This window comes from Centrocercus urophasianus, unplaced genomic scaffold (genome assembly GCF_019232065.1).
Source record: "Centrocercus urophasianus isolate 14NV4802_14NV808 unplaced genomic scaffold, USGS_Curo_1.0 seq_13, whole genome shotgun sequence".
Classification (NCBI taxonomy): Eukaryota; Metazoa; Chordata; class Aves; order Galliformes; family Phasianidae; genus Centrocercus; species Centrocercus urophasianus.
This window is the reverse complement of record NW_024884475.1, coordinates 7,922,638-7,942,147: the sequence shown is the minus strand read 5'-3', so window position 1 is coordinate 7,942,147 and position 19,510 is coordinate 7,922,638. Positions and strand designations below refer to the sequence as shown.

General features: G+C 38.5%; 1 protein-coding gene across 4 annotated transcripts in view; it reads right to left on the bottom strand.

Moving 5' to 3' along the window:
- FAM193A (family with sequence similarity 193 member A) overlaps positions 1–19,510 on the bottom strand; it is a 98,709-nt gene that overhangs the window by 57,854 nt on the left and 21,345 nt on the right. For 3 of the 4 annotated variants that reach the window (XM_042812574.1, XM_042812575.1, XM_042812573.1), the window contains exons 1-5: positions 11,897–12,067; positions 9,708–9,874; positions 9,283–9,450; positions 5,922–6,156; positions 3,523–3,647 (exon numbers count right to left, since the gene is read on the bottom strand). In XM_042812574.1, coding sequence (XP_042668508.1) covers positions 3,523–3,647; positions 5,922–6,156; positions 9,283–9,450; positions 9,708–9,874; positions 11,897–11,986 — 785 coding nt within the window. In that variant the 5' untranslated portion in view covers positions 11,987–12,067. Of the gene's footprint in view, positions 1–3,522; positions 3,648–5,921; positions 6,157–9,282; positions 9,451–9,707; positions 9,875–11,896; positions 12,143–14,586; positions 14,653–19,510 lie in introns of those variants that run through there. The other variant, XM_042812577.1, reaches the window with a different exon arrangement.

Here is a 19,510-nt window from a genome sequence, read left to right as displayed (position 1 = left end):
CATGATTTTTCCTGAATATCAGTCCAAGCACTGACAACTCCTAATCTTAGATCACAATTCACTCCTTTTCCTAAAGCCTGTGGTTTTTCTTTATATAACATTGTGCAAAATTCTGATCCTTACTTCACAGGAGTCAAATTTATTCTCAGAGCTGCCACTGAATAGTACTATTCTTACAAAGATCAGTTCTGCATAAAGTCTAACTTAAGTAGGATTTGAAGTTACAAGTAAAACTTTTTAAAAGATTCCTGTTAACAATGCAGCAGAGTCAATACCTTCAATTTTTACTGTGACTCTTGAGTAGAGATCAACACATTTACATGCTGTCATTAAATGTGTTGGAATCCCCAAGGCATGTGTAAACAAATAGGTGATAGGATTACTTTAAATACTGAAAATAAACCCTTACGAATTATAGTGTCTAATCTAAAAGTCCTCCTGATTGATTAATTGCTTCTAAGCATATGGGCAGTTCTTATTGCTATCTGCAGACTGCACAACTCAACACAACTCCTAAAGAAACCAAAGGCAGCAGAACATGCTGCAGTTTGCTAAGATCCTGCTAGTCCACACTGAGTAGATGACCAGCCCTGGAACAGCTAACCTTGTATCATCTAGTTAACCCATCTCCCCCCCAAGACTGCCTATATTTAAGTGCCCTTAAGAGAACATCTTGCAGATGTCAAACATATTTGATAAATACTTTAGTTGGTGTGCTGTGATAATTCCAAGTCTTCTGAAAAAGCCAGAGACATACAAATGATGTAGTAATTTAGCTAAGGGATGAAAGAAAGGGGTGAATGCTCAAAATCTGAATAAAGCCAAGATGCCAAAACAACACTATTTCACATCTTGAGAAGAATAAAACAAGGAAGCCAATGTCTTCTGTCATGGAACTCTGGCAGCACTTTATCTATTGCTTAAAAGAAAGACTTTCTAACTGCATCAAGGCAAAATTGAAAAGGGTTACATGTCAATTAGGATTACAACCAGAAGAATACCCCTACCAGACAACTTTATTGCCATTTGTTATTTTGTGTGGGGTGGGAAGAAATGAAAGGGACTAATCAGGAATCTGGACTGTGGCCAAAAGAAAGTCCATTTTGTATCCTAAACAAGGAGTAAGACCACCTGTACTTCAATAAGCTTGAAAGAAAACAGGTGATTACTCCTAGAATTTATAAGAGGAATAGGTTTCTGTTGAGAAAATACATGAAGTCCAAAATGCCTTTTTGTAGAAAAAGCAGACTACATAACACTCCTGCAAACTCTTCTAAAGAGTTTTCCAGTGCTTTGCAGTTAAATTGAAGTATGTGCTTAAGGCAACAATTCAATAAGAGATTTATTCAAATGAGTCTCAAATTTCTGAACATTTCAGACAGAGCAATCTCTTCATGACAGCTACAGGAACAATTAAAATGCAAGTATTTATTGTAATTGTATCACATCAAATAGAGTTTCCAGAACTATTGACGTCTGAGCTTAGGAATATTTCTGTGATAGGTTAAAAGATCTATCCCAACCAAGATGTTTTCTCTTCTTTTGTGAACTAGCAAAATAGCAAGAGCCTGTTTGTTGAAATGCTGATAGATGCAACATCTAGAAATAAGACCAGTTAGGTGATTAAGGAACCTCAGACTCTCAAAAAATAAAAATTTAAAAAAAAAAAAACAAAAAAAAAACACAATTATGCATGTATAAAAAGGATTTTAGCTACAAAATCTATGGCATCTGTTGGACACAAACTACTCAGATCTTCCCTCTTTGAAATGGCTGAACCTCTCATTTCCTTGGGAATTTCTAGTGTACACATTACAGATCACCACTCTACAAATGCAACCCAGTTTGTAAACTGGGCATTATTCCTTCAAAGAAAGGTTCTTAAAGGTATGAAAGCAGCAGCAAACAGTGAAAAAAAGCCAATACTCATCTGCTACTCAATAAGAAATGATTGGGAAGCTAGACTGATTCTGATGCTTGCCCAAGTGAGGCCTCTGCTATGACATCCTCTATTGTATAAGATACCAAATTCCCAATAGAAGGCAAATTACTCCAATTTTTCAGGAAAGACTAAGGCCTAAAAAGATCAGTAAAAAACATGCAATATATGAAAAGTAACAGCAATAGTCCATGCTTACAGAAGAAACAGGATAGAAATCATGGAATAGGAGAAGTCTGTGCTGAATCTCTCCTTTCAACAAGGCTCGAGAGAATCAGTGCTGGCAAAACCATTGCTTCTTAACTGAAACACTCTTAAGACTACCCAGGAAACACAGACATATCCAGAAAGGAATTCCTGAAGGAAGAGGATTCTGTCTTTAAAACTTGATGATAGCTGTCACTACAGTGAAGATCTGTAAGGAAACAACTTCTCTTGCTTAGGTTTGAATTCCAGTAGCATCTGAGAACAAGGTAAACACAAGCATTCCAACACCTTTGTTAAGAAATGACTCTAAGTTTCACATAAGACCATTCTTATCTCTGTAGGTAAAGTATCAAAAGCCTCAATAAACCAGAAACTGATGGATCAAGAAGTGCAGAGAAGCCTTGGCAAAAAACATTCAAGGTGGCTGAAGACAGCGTCACTGAAAATAGTACTGGGAAGTCAAGCACAGATCAAAGAGATCAAAGGGAAAGCATGCAACTGAACAACACGTTTAACAGAGTGACAGAATTACCTGCCCGAAAGAGAAAAATGGGGCCTTGGTAGCAACCCAGTACTGAGTCCAGTGACAATTAAGTTTCCCTGCTTTCCTTTCTAACAACTGCTAGCAAAAGAGTAACTTAGAAGTTTCTTCATATACCACAAGGAACATTTCTTGCAATGGAGATGCTAAATCAAATTGTTCTCGTAGCTTGGAAAAAAATACCCAAAACAACACACTTGGGACAAATATACAGAGAGTAGTAACACCTTCATCAGAAACAAGTCTGAGAGGTCAACATGAGCAATATGTGGCTGTACGTTATGGAGATTAAACAGAACTCAAGATGAATAACAATATTTCTTTACATCAGTAATACTTTTCCCTCACAAAACAAGCACTTTCAGGTACACAAAACAAATAGAACCATCCGGATAACAAAGCACACATTCTAAAGTCCTGGGAAATGCAATATGCCACGCAATCTACAAGCACATAGCTAGGGTGGGTTTTTTGTTTTGTTTGTGTGTGTTTTCTTTTAGCCATCTATTCATTTGTAGAGAAAAGGAAACAGTACCAGTGCCTTTTGACAAGTGAGGATATTTTTTACTAGGACACTGTCATCTTATTAGGTAACCTACAAGTAAAGGAGAGTAGAGCAGTAATTCTGACAAGCAAGTCATGACAGCAGGTTGCTCAATTGAAAACAGATCAACAAGACTTTTTACCTATCAAGCTGGACGAGTAGCAGACTTGTTCGTTTTGTTGTCGCTGCCTGTTTTTTTTTGTTTGTTTTTGTTTTTTTTTTTAAATGGTGGTTGCAAACATAGCTCTTGCTTTCCTCTTTAAATTACAAAAATGAAGTTTAAATCTTTACCTTAGCTGTGACACCAGTGTTGGCAAGCTATTCTGCAGGAGTGGCTCAGAAAATACCAGATTTTCAAACAGATGCTTGTTGTGCAATTCCCATGTCACCTGAAATTTCTTCAAATGTTCATTTTCCTATAATGAATAACAACCACAAATACGCTCAGATTATAAAACGCAAAGCAAAAAAAATGCTTTTCTCATGTCAGATATATATATATATATTCCATTAAATCTCTCAACCAACAGGCTGCATTATCCAGCTGAGATATTACTTCATTTTAATATTCAAAATACAGAACGCTTATTTAATGATTAATATTTTAAACAGATGTAGCTTCATACCTTTTCTAAATTGTCATGGATAGGGAAAAAACAACAAAAACAGACTGTGCTGTTGAAAGCTTACACTCTTTTATGCACTGTAAGATTTATTTCATGAATCAGTTATTGCTTCTCAGTTCTTTTCACCTATCTAGTAACAGACATGGTGACAAGCTGTAATTTTTATTTAAAATTGACAGAAGTGAAGCAGAGTTCTTTCAAAGTGCAATTGCTTCAAAAATGCACGTTTTCTAAATAGCCAAGGGAGCAACTGCTCACTTTTTATAACGTTTCTCTAATTAAGGTTACTTAACATACAAATGCCTTGAATTTCAAGACCTAGAAAGTAAATCTATTATTACGATTCAAAGACAGGAACAATTTTTCTTTCAAGTTAATTTCTTCCATACACAGATAGCAGTAAACAGTTTTTTCTGTATTAGGACTCTCTCATACAGCAAAGTTAAATGCAACTGTTCTATCAGATCAGCAAGCAAGGCCTATGCACTATAGCTTTGAGGAGCCAGAAATAAAAGAATACTTCAGAATTTCAAAGTTTTGTTTAGCATGGTGGCTTAAAAAATTAATGTGTTTACATAGGATCTCAATACTAGAATATCAAGATTTAAAAAAAGAATTGAGAAGTTTGAGGTCCTTTTTTAGCTGTTATTGTTTAGACACGTTGCTTTTTTTGCCTCCCAGCTGCACAAGAGACAATGCACCATATCAGTTTGAATACTCTAACTTCAAAATATTCACAACTACTATAAAATGCTTTTTTAAAAAAATATTTGTAAGACAAGAGGCCTTTTGCTTTACTTTTTGAATTTTGTCAAAAAAAACAGAAACATTGGAGAAGATAGGCATCTTCTGTCTCAAAGTCTTTATCCTACTTTCCTATAGCTGCAAAGTTTTCTTGAACACTGACTGATAATATGCACCAGAGGAGGAATATGAGAAGACTATTTTCTGATCGGCTGTATAATTCTGGCACTACTGAATTCATTACTGGTGAATCTAATGTGATAAAGCAAACCTTTGTACTGTAATCCATTTGCTTTGCAGCTGAAAATTCGTAAGTTCCCCTGCCACACCAGCTTGAAGAGTTACTTTTTCTACAGCACCTAGATTTAATTACTTAAAAGGTGCCAATTAATGGGAAATGGCAGTGACCACACATCTCCATCCAAGTGATAAAGTTGGGAAAGAGAATGCAGTGAATAATAAATACAGACCACTGACAACAGCAAAAAGCACCAAATATGCCTGCGTTTCTACAGAGACATCTCGCTTCAGTCAGTTTCATTTCACAACAGTCCCTCCTCAGAAGTGACACACAGGTTCCCCTCCATCTCATAGTTCCTATCTGTGATCTCTTACTGCTCTTTTCCTCTCTTACATCCCCGGGCAATCACTTTTACCTAATTGGCAACACAAAATTTCACCACTTACAAGAAAAAGGAAGTACTGGACACAGCTATTGGAAATGAACGTATAGGAAAAGGTTTAAGGACCAAAGTTATCAATCAACAGTAACATTTGTTTACTGTATTAATTGCACATGATGGACAGTTTAACAAGAAGAGGCTACTGCTCATTTTCTACCCGCCAATAAAATTCAGCACAGTGACCTGACAAAAACAATTAGACAGAATATTAATTCCTGAGAAAAGGTCATCTTTCCAAGTAGCAATTCTTGCTTTTAAGGAAAATAACACAAAAACATTAAAACAATTTGATTTAGTGCTACACATAGAAGTCTGCATCCTTTAAATGGGGTTCTCAAGAGAAGAGTGAAAAATCAATGGAGAAATGCTATAATCACTCTTCAGTGGAGTTATCTAAAATTCTGCAGATTTCAGAACACGTACAACATGCCACCTTTTCCTTCACACAATTTTCAATGCATTCATTTTAGGAGATGTCTGACCTCCATTTGTGAAAAATGGAATTTGCATTTTCAGACTGTCCTTCACTTCCAACCATGTGCACACAGACCTCACATTTCACAAATCACAGATGACTTCTTAACCCAGAAACAGCTCAGCTAGCATCACTCCTATCAGGTTGTTTTCTCAGTCTTACCAGAGTAACTAGGAAGGCGCTGATTGTGCATGCTGCCTGACAGAGAGCACTGTATTCTTCAAGTAGGAGTGAGATGAACTGATGTGCCTGTGGTGGCCCTTGTATTGCTAACGTTGATGCAACTTTAGATCCCAGTGACAAGTGTCTGAGCAGACGGACCTTCATTTCAAGCACATATTCTCTAGCTTGCTGTTCCAACCGTTGGTAAAGCTGATATGGATCTCTTTCACAAAGCCTGTAGTTTTAGAATATTTGTGATTAAAAAAGATACCTAATCAACAATTTTCAGTCTCCTAAAAACATTTAGCGGTTATCATCATTATTATTACAAAAAAGAAACAATGATTAGGGTTTACAGAACTACCCTGGGTTCGGGAGAACACAGCGCAGTTCCCTAACTCTACACTATGGAACTCAATTCCTACGTAGCAAAGGACATTTGCACCTGAGGAACAAATTAATCTAGGACCTCATTGCTTCACTACTAGTTGTGAGCTAAAAACCCTTACTTATTTGGCACGCAGCTTTACAGACATACTTCTTTAGAGCTTCTTCATATTCTTCCATACAGCCTTAATAAACGTCCCACTTAGAACAGCCAGATCTGGGCTCAATTAATGTATGTAGGACATTCCTTTACCTCAAGCTATTGGAGAAGCTTGACACATTAGGCAGTCAGCATTTGCCTAAACACATACCAGCCAGACTGGACTCAATAGTGAATGCTTTGTGTGACTCTTCTATTGCTAAATTCAACTGAAAGAGACAACTCATACAACTACCACATTTTTAACACACTCATTCATTAAACTCACTTTCATCAAGTTTCTTACCCTAAGTTGCAGATCTTCTGTACAAAAACATTTTTTACACTTTTATTAAAAGTACGTTACTACACAAAGAGACAATACAGGATTCACAGGGTCATACACGATGTCCTTCACAGAACATGACTTATGGTACTATTTAGCACATAAGCTGCAATCATTAGAACTGATAGGTGACTGTATTTCAGTTTTGTTTTGAATCCAGGGTAGAGACCAGAACTTGGAAGCTGTTTGTTCTAAGGAAGAAGACTAACATAAAGGCTCTAGATATACACTGCCCTCTATGCATTCTTTCAGCCATGCAGTAAGAAGCATTGCAGATACTGAAAGACACAGCTTTTGAGAGGGTCAGGACCTCCTGCATAGGACAGCACAGAGCTGTCTGACACCGTCCTGGAAATGAGAGATGGGTTTGAACCACCTCACATAGAGGAAAATGGTTCTCTGGCTCCTGGACAGGTGCTTTGAGGGCTACACCAAAAATCCCAACACTGAAGAATTTTGTACTCCAGCTGAAGCACTACGTGAACACTGTCCAACAAGAACTGCCTCCTGCTGATGGTGTGTCTGGGCACAACTACTTGGTGGGGGGAGATAACATGAGCCTAAACTGGCATACAGAAGAAGAGTTATACATTAAGAGAGCTCTCACACTTAACAAAGGTTTAGTCACCGGCCTCTAAAAGGACTTCATAATTCATAATCTCAGTGGGCACTTAAGTTAAAAGCAGGAACAAGATCCGAGTCAGCCATCTTCAGAGCTTTCTACCAAAGCAATACTCAGAATGAGCCACTGGACACGATGGCTGCTTTGAAGCACTTTAAAAGTGAAATTGTACTATTCAAAGTCCCGTGGCTTGGGGTTTAAGCATTTGTCTCAGGTTTTTGGAGTGCAGGGAAGTGAGGAAGAACAAAGAGATTAAATGAATAAGTTCACTGCTGTCTAGTCCCTGCTCTTCCCTCATCACTTATAAAACAGACTATGACATGCTGTCATGAACTGCTACAATGTACAGTAGGGACAGTACTTAGCACCACTGCTTACTTTTAACAAAGCAGGTAATTTTTTTCTTCAATTGCATTTAACACAGCTGAGCATTAAGCTATTAATAAGGAATTTGCCTTTTAAACTAGCCATAGCATATCTGGCATGCTACTATATATTTTTTTTCCATTATTACTTTTTAAAAACAAAAGTCATTTTCAGTACCTATACTGACAAGTTCAGTTAAATTTTTGGGTGACCTCAGCATCACAGACCGGACTCACCAGTGTCTGTACTATCCAAGCATCCTAACTTTATTTCATTATTTGAAGACTACAAGAAATTCTAGAGTGAAAAAAACATAGCAATATTGAAAGTCTTCTTTTTTGGGATCTTCTTGCCTTTTGTATTTTAATCATGTTTCTCAACAGTAACAAGCAGTTCTAGAGAAAGGCACCCATGTACATAAGAAAGCTACAAAATACGGACTACAGTTTTCAAAGCTCTTCCATTAAGGAAAACTATAGCTGTGATTCAGTTTTAATTAGACACTACATTACAATTTAAGAATCTTTGATTTCAAAAGCTATGTTGCATGTTTTGATCACTTAGTTTAAATAAACCAAGTCTGACTAACAGGAAGGCATATATTCTACAGTTACACAACTCACGTTCAAAACTGAGCATTCAGTTTTTATAGCAAGAGCACAAAAAGATTATTCAAGTATTTATTAAGACTCATTCGGAAATACAGTCACAAAGAACTGTACTAGATTAGAATCTTTCAAAAAATTTCTCAACCTTACCAGCATTGCCTCAAGTAGAAATTCTGCTTAAGAACTACGGGTGCTTAGTCCAGCCAGACCTTTGTAAATTAAGTACAGAGTCAATAAGAGAATCTACTCTTTTTTCCACACAATAAACTGGACAGAAAATGAAGTGAATATGCTGGAGCACTTAAGAAAACAGTGTGGCTGTCTCCCAAGGAAAACAAACAAACAAACAAACAAACAAAGAATTCAAAAGCATATCCTTGACTTACACCTAGAAAAAGATGCACTTTCAGTTTCTGATATGAAAACAAACTTCTCATAATCTGCCTCTCCTAATGATCAAAGTCCAAATTTTTCCTTCTCTGACTTCTAGCTGCTACAACTACTACAGAATGCAATCACTATTATAAAACCAAGTTAGTTCAGCAAGGAAAGGTGTTTCCTGTGGGGAAATCCAAGCCAGACAGACTTATTATTACTAGTAATCATTTCAATATCTTTTGAGGATTAATGTTTTTGGGATCTTTTCATAATTATTCACTAATATTCCTATTGCAGATGCATATAAACATTTTTCACATATTTCACACACTCAATCCAGTACTTTAAAATCCTGCATGGAATACAGCTGACCTCTATAACTTCTCATTCTAGTTGAGAGGCAATCATTCTAAGCCATCAGACTTACAGCTGGTAAAAAAAGAAATACACTAATTTAGTACTCATTAAAAGACACCTTTTAGTATTTAATAAGTAGTTTTTTTCAAGTGCTATACCTGTCCACCAGCTCTTTCATTCCTTCTTTATCTGGTACCAAAGATTGGTCTTGGTCATCTGCCAAAGGGGTCCCAGCTTGGCGATAGATACATCGAACCATGTATCTTACTTCTGACCAGTAATTTTGAAGCTGCTGAGATTCACGTTCAGTCTCTGCTGAAATTTCTCTGCAAGCAATGACAAAAAAAAAACTCCTCTCAATTTGTACATCAAACAGGTGTATTTATTTCCACTATTCTGAAGACTCTTCCCATGAAAATCATGTCTAAAACAGCCCAAAGAGTACATGCAGAAAATAAAATCAAAAATTGAATAAAAGCCACCATCCCTAAGTTACTGCTATTGTCAGATTGCCCCATTTAAGCCACAAGACTGCTGATAGTCTGAGTACAGGCATTATTCTAAGTCTGAATTCAGTTCTTACCTGCGCTCATTACAGGCCTCACAGTTGCATGCTATGTCTGAAGGAGAGGAATTGTTAAGATCAGCAGCAGGCACTGTCTGAGCACCAACAGTTATCCTTCCTCCTCCTACAGATTCCTGCTGTGATCCACTGTTTCCAAGAGGCATGTGCAAAAGGAAATCTTGGCTCTGAAAGAAAAAAAAAAAAACAAACTGGTAGCAACTTTGGTTTGCAAGATTCAAGTGTGAAATGTTCATATGTAGGCAAATAACATGGCATTTCTTAGTGCTGAATATTTTTTGGGAGAAGACTCAACTGGCCACAAAGGATTTATCTTTGAAAAGCCTAATAAATGCACAAGATGGACTGAGAAAGCCAGCAATGTAAATAGTTTCATTTCTAATAACTGAAGCACGTTGGTTATAATTATCACTTTTATGCACTCCAGCATAAACAATGAACTAAGCTAGAAGAAGGATTGCATCATCCACAATTAACCACATAAACTAGTAATATCTCTTCAGTCTCTTATTTGACAGTGTGTTTGATTCTTTTAGTTTAACAACCCATTCCACAGAAAGCATAAAATCTCCTTGTATATAACAGCAAGGCATATTACTTGACCACAATGGATGTTAGCATCAGTTCCCAGTCACAGCAGCTTTCCATCTCCTGTGTGCAGTGCTGCTCACTGCTAACAAATGACACCGCTCTCTCCAGAGGCTGCTGGTATTTCAGTCTCCAGTTTCTGTTCCTCCACTGCACTCCACCCACGGACCCACGCTGCCCCTCCAACACCCTCCCCAGGTTGCCACCACCTTCTGTGATGCCAGGCAGAAACCTCTCTCAGATTATGAGAACTGAACGGATTTCTGTGCTTCACCCCAAATCCTGGAGCAGGATAAGACAGACATTAAAACAAACTTGTACACATCCATCAGCAACGGTATGTGCAGCTACTGTGGCTGGTGCTGAGGCAAATCAAGCATCAGAACATCATGGCAACGACAGCAACAGCAGCCTGAGCACAAGAACATCTGCAGCAAGCCACTCACACTCTGGCTCACAGTGACTGAACAGAATTCAGAGCTTCCCCCCCACTCCGCCCTGGCTGTTTTTTCCAGAAGTGACTAGGCATTTCATCCAGTTAGGTGCTTTTTAAAGTTGCTGGAATTGAAGGACACTTTGCTTTTAAAAATTCCTCTTCCCAGATACCAACCACTTTGATCTTATCTAGAGTATATTTAACTGAACAAGACTTTTACAAAGCAAGTTCTGCCTTGCTTGCACATGCAGGATGATTTCTTTTCCATTTGAGCTCAGTTACAGTGAAATGCGTCAGAACTTTTTACTCAGTTGAACAATAATGTACTTCAGTCCAGCTGTTCTTTGGCATCTCTAGAATATATTATCATCCAGCTACCAACATAACCCCCTTTGATATAATCTTTTTGGATTAATTTCCATAAGCCTTATTAACAGTAAGAAAATTAGCAATCTTCAGCTGTAGGCACAAGGACATACTCTTAAATCTTCCGTATTACACTCCATAGGAACTCATATGTTAATTTGAGTTCAACTGCATACACTATACAAAAACAACCTTATTTCACACTGATATGCTTACTGAAATAAAGTCTGTATATGCCCACAGGCTATTATCAGAAATGTAAGGCTACCCAAATCATATGTGAAGATTTGGTTTTTTGGTATAATACTGCAGTTCAAGTCAAATGGAATTCACTGGACATGACATCAAACTTTTTGTATCTTAGTCATGAGAAGACAACTCTTTATGAGGTTGAATTCTCCTTTGAGAACATATTTTAACAGTTAATTAAAAAAAACCACCACTAAATAAGAAAGGCAGCTTGAAATATTTACACTGGATATTAAAGCAGTGTCTGCAGTGCTGCAAACAAATTATTGTTACATGCACACTATAAAAAGTTGTCCTTTCTTAAGGAAAAAGAAACAATAACAAACAACAGCACGAGAAACTTCTCTATTCAGCTATCCGAATCTCAGACTTGAAACTCCCCATTTTTCAAACACGTGGAACTTACCTGCTTCATTTAGCTCACAGAAAAAACCTCAAGACCAACTGAAATGCCATTTCTGCACTTGCAGCTGAAGTGGTTCCAAAGCACAAAGTAGCGCTCAGCATCTCACAGCACATCATCTTATTCTATTGAATTACTTCAACTTACCACAAGAGATTGCTCTATTGTAGCATGCCTCTCCTCCTTTTCGACTGTTCGCCTACAGTCTGGACACACCCACAGTGGAAGATGCAGCATATTGTTTGCTTTTGGAGATGTGGAAAGTGCTGTTTTGCTAGAATTTTTTATTCCGCTCTCTGAAAGCGAACTATCCTTTCGTTCACTTCTACAAAGAAGACAATGCTCGCCAGTTGTATATGGTGCCCTTTGGCCCAAGCCAAAGGTAAATGGTGTCTACAAGTAAATGGCAGGAGGGAGAACTGGTTATTCACAGAACATATACTCAAAAAAACATCCTGAGGTTCTCAAAGTAAAACTTGCCATCATTCAGTGGTGAATATTTGGATTGTCTTAGGATCAAATACTGCAGTCTTAATATCAGTCTGGCAAACAATCGTGATCATAAATAAATTCAATATAAGAAGCAATTCTTCCAGGGATACAACTTTCCTTTCTAAAATAATTCAGCCGAAGAGCAAAAAAAAGCTTTAAAGTAAAAATTAAAAAAAGGATAATTTCTTTTATTGTTGTCACTCTCAGAACTGAAAGGGAAAGCAGCTCTGAAGGTCAGTGTCATCTCTCTTTTGAAATGTGTTGAAACAAAAACACTTTTAGCTAAGCTTGTTGCTAAAGAAAAGCTTAGCTTCACTTTAACAAAGCCAGTCAAAGAAGCCTTAAACTCTACTATCAACTAATGAATAAAATAAACTTATGAGGACAGAGGCAACCAAAAATTTTCTTTCCCTTCCAAGATTCTACTGTGCACGAAATTGCATTTCAGACCTGAAATTATGATTACTCATCAAGACTGATGTCCTAAAACATGTCAAGCAGAGCAAGCCAAACAACTTCACAGGAGTTCAAAGTAGTAACTGATGGAACAAAATACGGACTAATTGATCTTGGAGGTTTTTCCACCCTTTGTGATTCTATGATCTTATAAAGGCACAACTCAGATTTGTCTCATGTGACAGCTACTAGCTCTGCCTTAATTATTAACACCCTCCATGCAAACCTCCAAATCATGGAAACATGTGAGATAGAAGAGATCTTAAAGACCATCTAGTTCCAGCCTCTTGCCATGGGCAGGGACATTTTCCACTAGATAAGGTTGCTCAAAACCGCACAGAACCCGGTCTTGCATGCCTCCAAGGACAGCACCATCCACAACTTGTCTGGGCAGCCTGTTCCAGAGCCTTAACACTCTCATACTGAAGAATTTCTTCTAAATATTTAATCTAAACATATCCTCTTGAAGTTGCTACCCCTTGTCCTGTCACTGTTCTCCCTGATAAAAAGAGCTCCTTCCAGCTTTCTTGCAGGCCCCTTTTAGATACTGGAAAACAGTTTACAGTTTCTGAAGGCAAAATCTTACAAACATCAGCAGCAGAACATCTTCCAACAAGGAGGAAAAGCAGAAGACAACGATGTAAATATCCAGAAGTGAAGGCAACCTGACACTGTTTCTAAGGTAAGGCTCAAGGTAAACAGACCCCAGAGGACTTCCAGAAGCTGCAACTTCAGTTACGCAAGTTTTATCACTACCATTAAGCAAACAAAAACACACAATGGCGAATAGAGCAGGAACAACTATCTTAATGGCTGTTAACACACCATGTAAAATATTACTAGCCTCCCCCAACTGGGCTGGTATTCACAACCAAGAACTTCAAAGAAAGATTTTAAGTTCCAAACAGAGAGCTGGTTCCCAAAGCAAGACGTAGTCAACTGCTAAGGATGAACTTGGGATGGTTCATCATTCACATGTCCAAGTGCTCTCACTAAGTAGTTTAATCCTAATAAAACTGATAGCTAGAACCAGAGAATCATAGAATCGCTCAGGTTGGAAAAGACCTTAAAGATCATCAAGTCCAACCACAACCTACCCATACTACCCTAACTCCAACAACCCTCCCCCAAATTATGTCCCTGAGCACCACATCCAAACAGTTTTTAAACACATTCAGGGATGGTGACTCAACCACCTCCCTGGAAATGACACCACAATAAAAATCTATACCATCATCTAGATCACCGAGTTCTGTAATAGCTTTGTCATGTGGAAAGCAAGCTACAAATTGCTCTTTTGTATTTAACAGATTACGAACGCATTGAACAATCGTGAACATTTCAACAGCAGTGATCAACTTTCTCATTAGCTTGGATTTCAGTCACGCATATATTTTGTATTTCTCCTAAGCATCGTCAGAGATAAGGGTACATTTTAAGCAAAGCAAGAGACTTTTTCACCATTCAAGCTTAACGAGAGATGGATCTCTGCAAGAAAACATCCAGTCTCACTTTTTCTCTCTGAAACATGTTCAGATGTAACATTCATAAAGGAAAGTTGGAAGTAGGACAAGCTGGAACAGAAATAACCGCCTCTGCTACGTATTTAGATTTATTTCCAAGAATAGCTTTATTACCATAAAACTGCATAGCTTTTTTCACACCCATGTCCAATTTCAAGCTTATTACAACAATAAAACTTTGCTTTCACTGCTTTTTAAAGCTTGAACTGTGAAGTGATCAGAAACTGACTTCAGTTCACAAAATCCTTAATGCAAACAGAACTGCAGATCATTTCCAAGGTTTTTCCTCTGTATGTCACTGTAATTCTCTCTCCCATTAATATCTTTCTGCTACCATACACACCCACAAAATCTGGCTGTACTTACCTGAGAAACCCCTGTGAACTCTGATCCAACAGAACTGTCTGTAAACTGCGTACCATTTAGCGAAACCTGAAAAAAAAAATTCATAGCAAAATGGTTACAATAACCAAATTTTATGCTAAAAACAGCATTAAAAATTTAAAAAAAAAAAATTAAAAAGAATAATCATATCCCAAATCTGAGGGCTGATAAAACAGCTTCTGAAATTTCAATGATTGACTGCAGACATGGATAACTCGTTTTCAGTAATAAAATTCTAGAGGTGCAAAAGTTAACAAGTTATATATTTCAAGCTTTTGCAGTACAGCTGTTTTATTAGCAGTGCAACTCTGATCAGAAAGAATTGATATAGGAAAAACTAAGACACAAGCAAAACAACTTCGTTCCCCTCTGCATTTGGTTGTTTGCTTTCTGCCTTTAAGCTTCTATTGTGAATTGAGACAATTACCAAAGATTCCCTCCTTCAGAAAGCTGAATACAATACAGCTTAGAAACACACTCTATATTAACAAGGAAGACTTCCATAGGAAGCCACAGAATTGCATCCAGCTTTCGTACTGCAGAAGCTTTCCTCCTACACCACTTATAATTCATACAGAAATCTCTCAGATCTCTTCTGCACTGAGTGTTACAGAAACTACACCAGATAGTAATGAAGTGCTCTTCAAAAGCCACAAGTGTTTTCATAGAGTATTATCTGAGGACACTAGAACAAGAGCAAAGTTAAGACAGCATACGAACTGAAGCTGATGATGGCAAAGAGCCCTAGACCACACTGATGTGAAGAGAAACGTAAAGGCATCTGATCGAAAAAAAAGGGAGGGAGGAGGACAGGCAGTCAATTTTCTTCCCCCTCCCCCCCACCTCCTCTCCCACCATCCCTTTTGGTGAGCACTGGTTCATCACTCAAATTTCAGGCATAATTTAACTCATGCCTCCATTCCACTTCTAGCTTTGGTAACTTCTTTTGCTCTCCCTTTTTCTACCTACAACTGTCTGATATTACTTTTAAGACTCCTTCCAAGATAGCTACAGCAACTCCCCTGTTTAACTTGGGAACCTCCACATCTTCTATAACAGACGGACACATCAGACAATACTATAATTAAGCTCCAAAGATGTTTTTCTGAGAAAGTCCTAGTGGACAACTTTGTCCCCACTTTGTCATTAAGAAAATCACAGAATCACAGAATTGTAGGGGTTGGAAGGGACCTCCAGGGATCATTGGGTCCAACCCCCCTGCCAAAGCAGGTTCCCTACAGCAGGTCGCACAGGTCGGCATCCAGGCAGGTCTTGAACATCTCCAGAGAAGGAGACTCCACCACCTCCCTGGGCAGCCTGTTCCAGTGCTCCGTCACCTCACTGTAAAGAAGTTCTTGCGCATAAAATACATCTACATTCTCTACACTCAAGATTGCAATCACACAAAAAACCACCAGCCGTAGTATTTAAACATGTTGGTTCTCAGTGACCACAAGAGCACCCAGAAACGTTACAAAAAGACAAGAAAAAAATACTGGGACGTTTCTAATATCTGGTAAATGGCAAGACAATATTGGATGTCAGGAGTGCCTGCTTTATGAAATAAGTTGCCTTTTCCTTTGTCAGCAGTATTGTTTCTCTTGATCTTAGGCACTGTGCATTATTTGATTCAAAATATTAGTATGAAACTCCCCAAATTTAGTAATGATCTTAATATCTGGAAGAGGAACAAACATGAAGGAATTTAAAGTAAGAACGTTGCTTGTTTGTTTTTTTACCACACAAGATGAAACAAACAGAGGGAATCATCAAGGGTAAAATGTCTGTAGGCAATGAGAAGATTCACAACATTATGTGAAACAGACAAAATACAAAAAAAATACAGCAAAGACTTAGGAATGGGGAGGAAGGGAACAATAACATGACAGGGAGGAGAAGGAGATGGCTGAATAGCATATTAGAGGAAATATTAGAAGAATCTTGTAGAAGTAATCCAAATGGGGCTGAAACAATAGCAAGCTTACAACAGACAGAAAAAAAATGCAATGAGATACTCTCACCCAGATGTTAAAGAAAAGAGGAAAAAAGTGTGAGAACTACAACCATCACCTTTTTAAAGCACATGAGTAATAATGGTGAGTAGGGAGCCTGGTAGGACCTGTGAGGTTCAAGTAAACAAACAGCAGATGCATAAGGTAATGCTAAAACCAGCTAAAGTCTTGGCAGAAACACTGAGCGTGGTCTTCATGTTCGCTATGGAGCAGCTGAACGATATTCTCCCAGAGAAAGCCTTGATGAAAAATGTACTGGAAGATCTGCTTCCGAGCAAGGCACAGCTCAGAGGGGTGGGGGCAATACAAGAACTAGCTAGCAAAAGCAGATCACATTCAACCAAGAGTCCTAGAGAAGTCTAATGATCTAACAGTTGCACTAACAACCACAATACGAAAACACGCGTTTCCTATTTCACCGCTGCCAAAGGAGCAAAAGGCATACATTTTTTTAAATATTAGGTTCCCAAAGTGGACCATGGAAACTTCCCTTGTCCTAAATCTGTACCAAGAACGTCCCTATTTGACCAAGTTAACCAATAACATCAAATTCTTCACACTACTCAAGACACTGCAGGATGGCAGAAGGACCTTATAAGACCTAGTTACTGGGCCATATGCTGACAGATACAATTCAGTGTGCACAAATTTTAAGTAAGAGACAAACTATACAGTTGTCATATCTGGACAACCAAAAGCTCTTTTAAAAAAAAAAAAAAAAAAAGATATGTATGTGTGCGTGTACATGTATATATTTATATCAGACCTGGATATCCATTTCAGTCATTGTAAAACTTCTTGTTTCAAAAAGATATTTTGTACAGGTAAATGATAGAAGGAAATCTGACATGGATCAGGAAAACTGGAACTGTGCACACCTACTTTCACTGTACATTAATTGAAAAAAAGAAATATCTTTCTGTCCTTTCTATAGATTGTTGTTTACAGTGGAAAAAGAAACAAACAAACTCAAGCAAGCTGCTGCCATGATAAGTCACTTCTTTAAAACCTGAATTTTCTGGCAAATAGGCAGGCTGGCACAGGATAAGTACAAAGTACAAAGAAAGTGAGAATCCCAGTCATGACCAACACTCCAAGCTCACCTGAGCGACCCTGACGAACCGGTTGAGCAATTAGAGTGCACACACTCAAAGTCATTATCTGCTGTAACAGCAAGTCGCAACCAAAGCCAGAGCTGAGGGGTGAATTCCTGCACTGGCAACACACCCCAGGCTTTCCTGGAGTGGAAGCCTGGTTATGTCACACTCCATGAAAAAAAGAGATGCAAAGTCGCATGAAAACTCAGGAAAAGAAGAAAAACAGAGGAAATAATAAATTAAGTTCAACTCATCAGCAAGGAGCCCTCAGCAGTTCATCAGCAACGTGATGCTGAAAAAAAATAAAAAATTTTTAAAAAACACAGAAACACATAACCTTAAGGCTGGGAAAGATCAATGGGATCATCTATCCCAAACATCAACCCATCACCACATCCACTAAACCACATCCCTCAGTGCCACATCTGTAAGTCTCTTGAACACCTCTAGGGAGAGTGACTCCATCACACGTCTGAGCAGCCTGATCCAAATGCAGCATTTAATCAAATTTCTCCTACAGGAAAAAAGATGGGAAACACAGCATTGACTTTGTCAAGAGCATTAAGAATGACACAGACTGGAGACAGCAATGTCACTGAGCAGAGATTAAGTTTACATTACATTCTATATGTCCTAACGTAACAAAGGTACTCTGTACCACTTCAGTGTATTCCTGTATTTTTATAGGGAGCTGAACAACTGCATTTATTGAAACACCTGAACTTATGCTTTCTATGAGTGTCACAGCACTAGCAAAGAAACATACTGCTGACCACCCTTCCACTTCCCAGAGAAGCCTCCAGAAAGCCATCAGTGTATCAAATTCATTTTACTTGCTCTCCCGTCTGCACTTCTACCAAAAACATTTCCCACAGCTGCTCTGTACCCAAGCTCTCTGAGGAGCACCCATCCCAGCACTGCAAGCTCCCCATAGCAGCACTGCCCACTCCCAGCAGACACTCTGCAGACAGCAGCCTTGGTGCCCCCTGGGTGCACACCTCCCTTGTACAGCCCAGTAGAGCTCTGCCTTGGGTGTTGTCCAGAGCCAGGCTGAGCTGTTCTGCTCCTCTTCAAGCCACAGTTCAATCTGTCACTGAGCTACTGCTGGCAGATGAATGGAGCTGACAAAATCCTGTGTGACTTTTGGATATGCAGAAAGTCTTCTTTGTGCTTAGGGTTCAAGAGATAAGAAGAAATCCTAAATTTTCACTTTCTGGAATCAGATCTTCGCCCCGTGCTCACAATTGATAAAAGGACAGGGCATCGTAGAAGCCAAGTGCACAGATAACCTCAAAGAATGATTGTTAAAAGTGCACGAGATATAGGTTCAGTGTGAGATTAAATCCAACATGATGCATGATATCTCTGGACAGAGCACAGAAGGGTTATTCTACGCACACACTACTATTCCTCCCTCCACTCCTCCAGTACCAAGCACTGTCAGACAGGACAGTGCTGGGCAGACCTCTGGCACAACAAGGTCTGCAAATTTTGTTTCACAATCCATTTCAAACATCGCTCCTTAGCGTTCTCAGTGGTGACTATAACCTCTGCAGCTAACCGATGTTACCCTATGTCTTCAATTCTGTTAAAAAAAAAAAAAATACACACACACGCATGCAGAGTAAACCATCAATCCACCTCCCTGGAGGTGACCACCACTCCCTGTCCACAGTCATGGAAATCCCACCATGAAGAAGCCCTTGACTGCAAAGTTTTTGTAACAGAAAGTAGATATCTACACTTCTTTCTTTTCATTTTGCTTTCCTTTGTTAAATAACTAGAGATTTTGCAGTG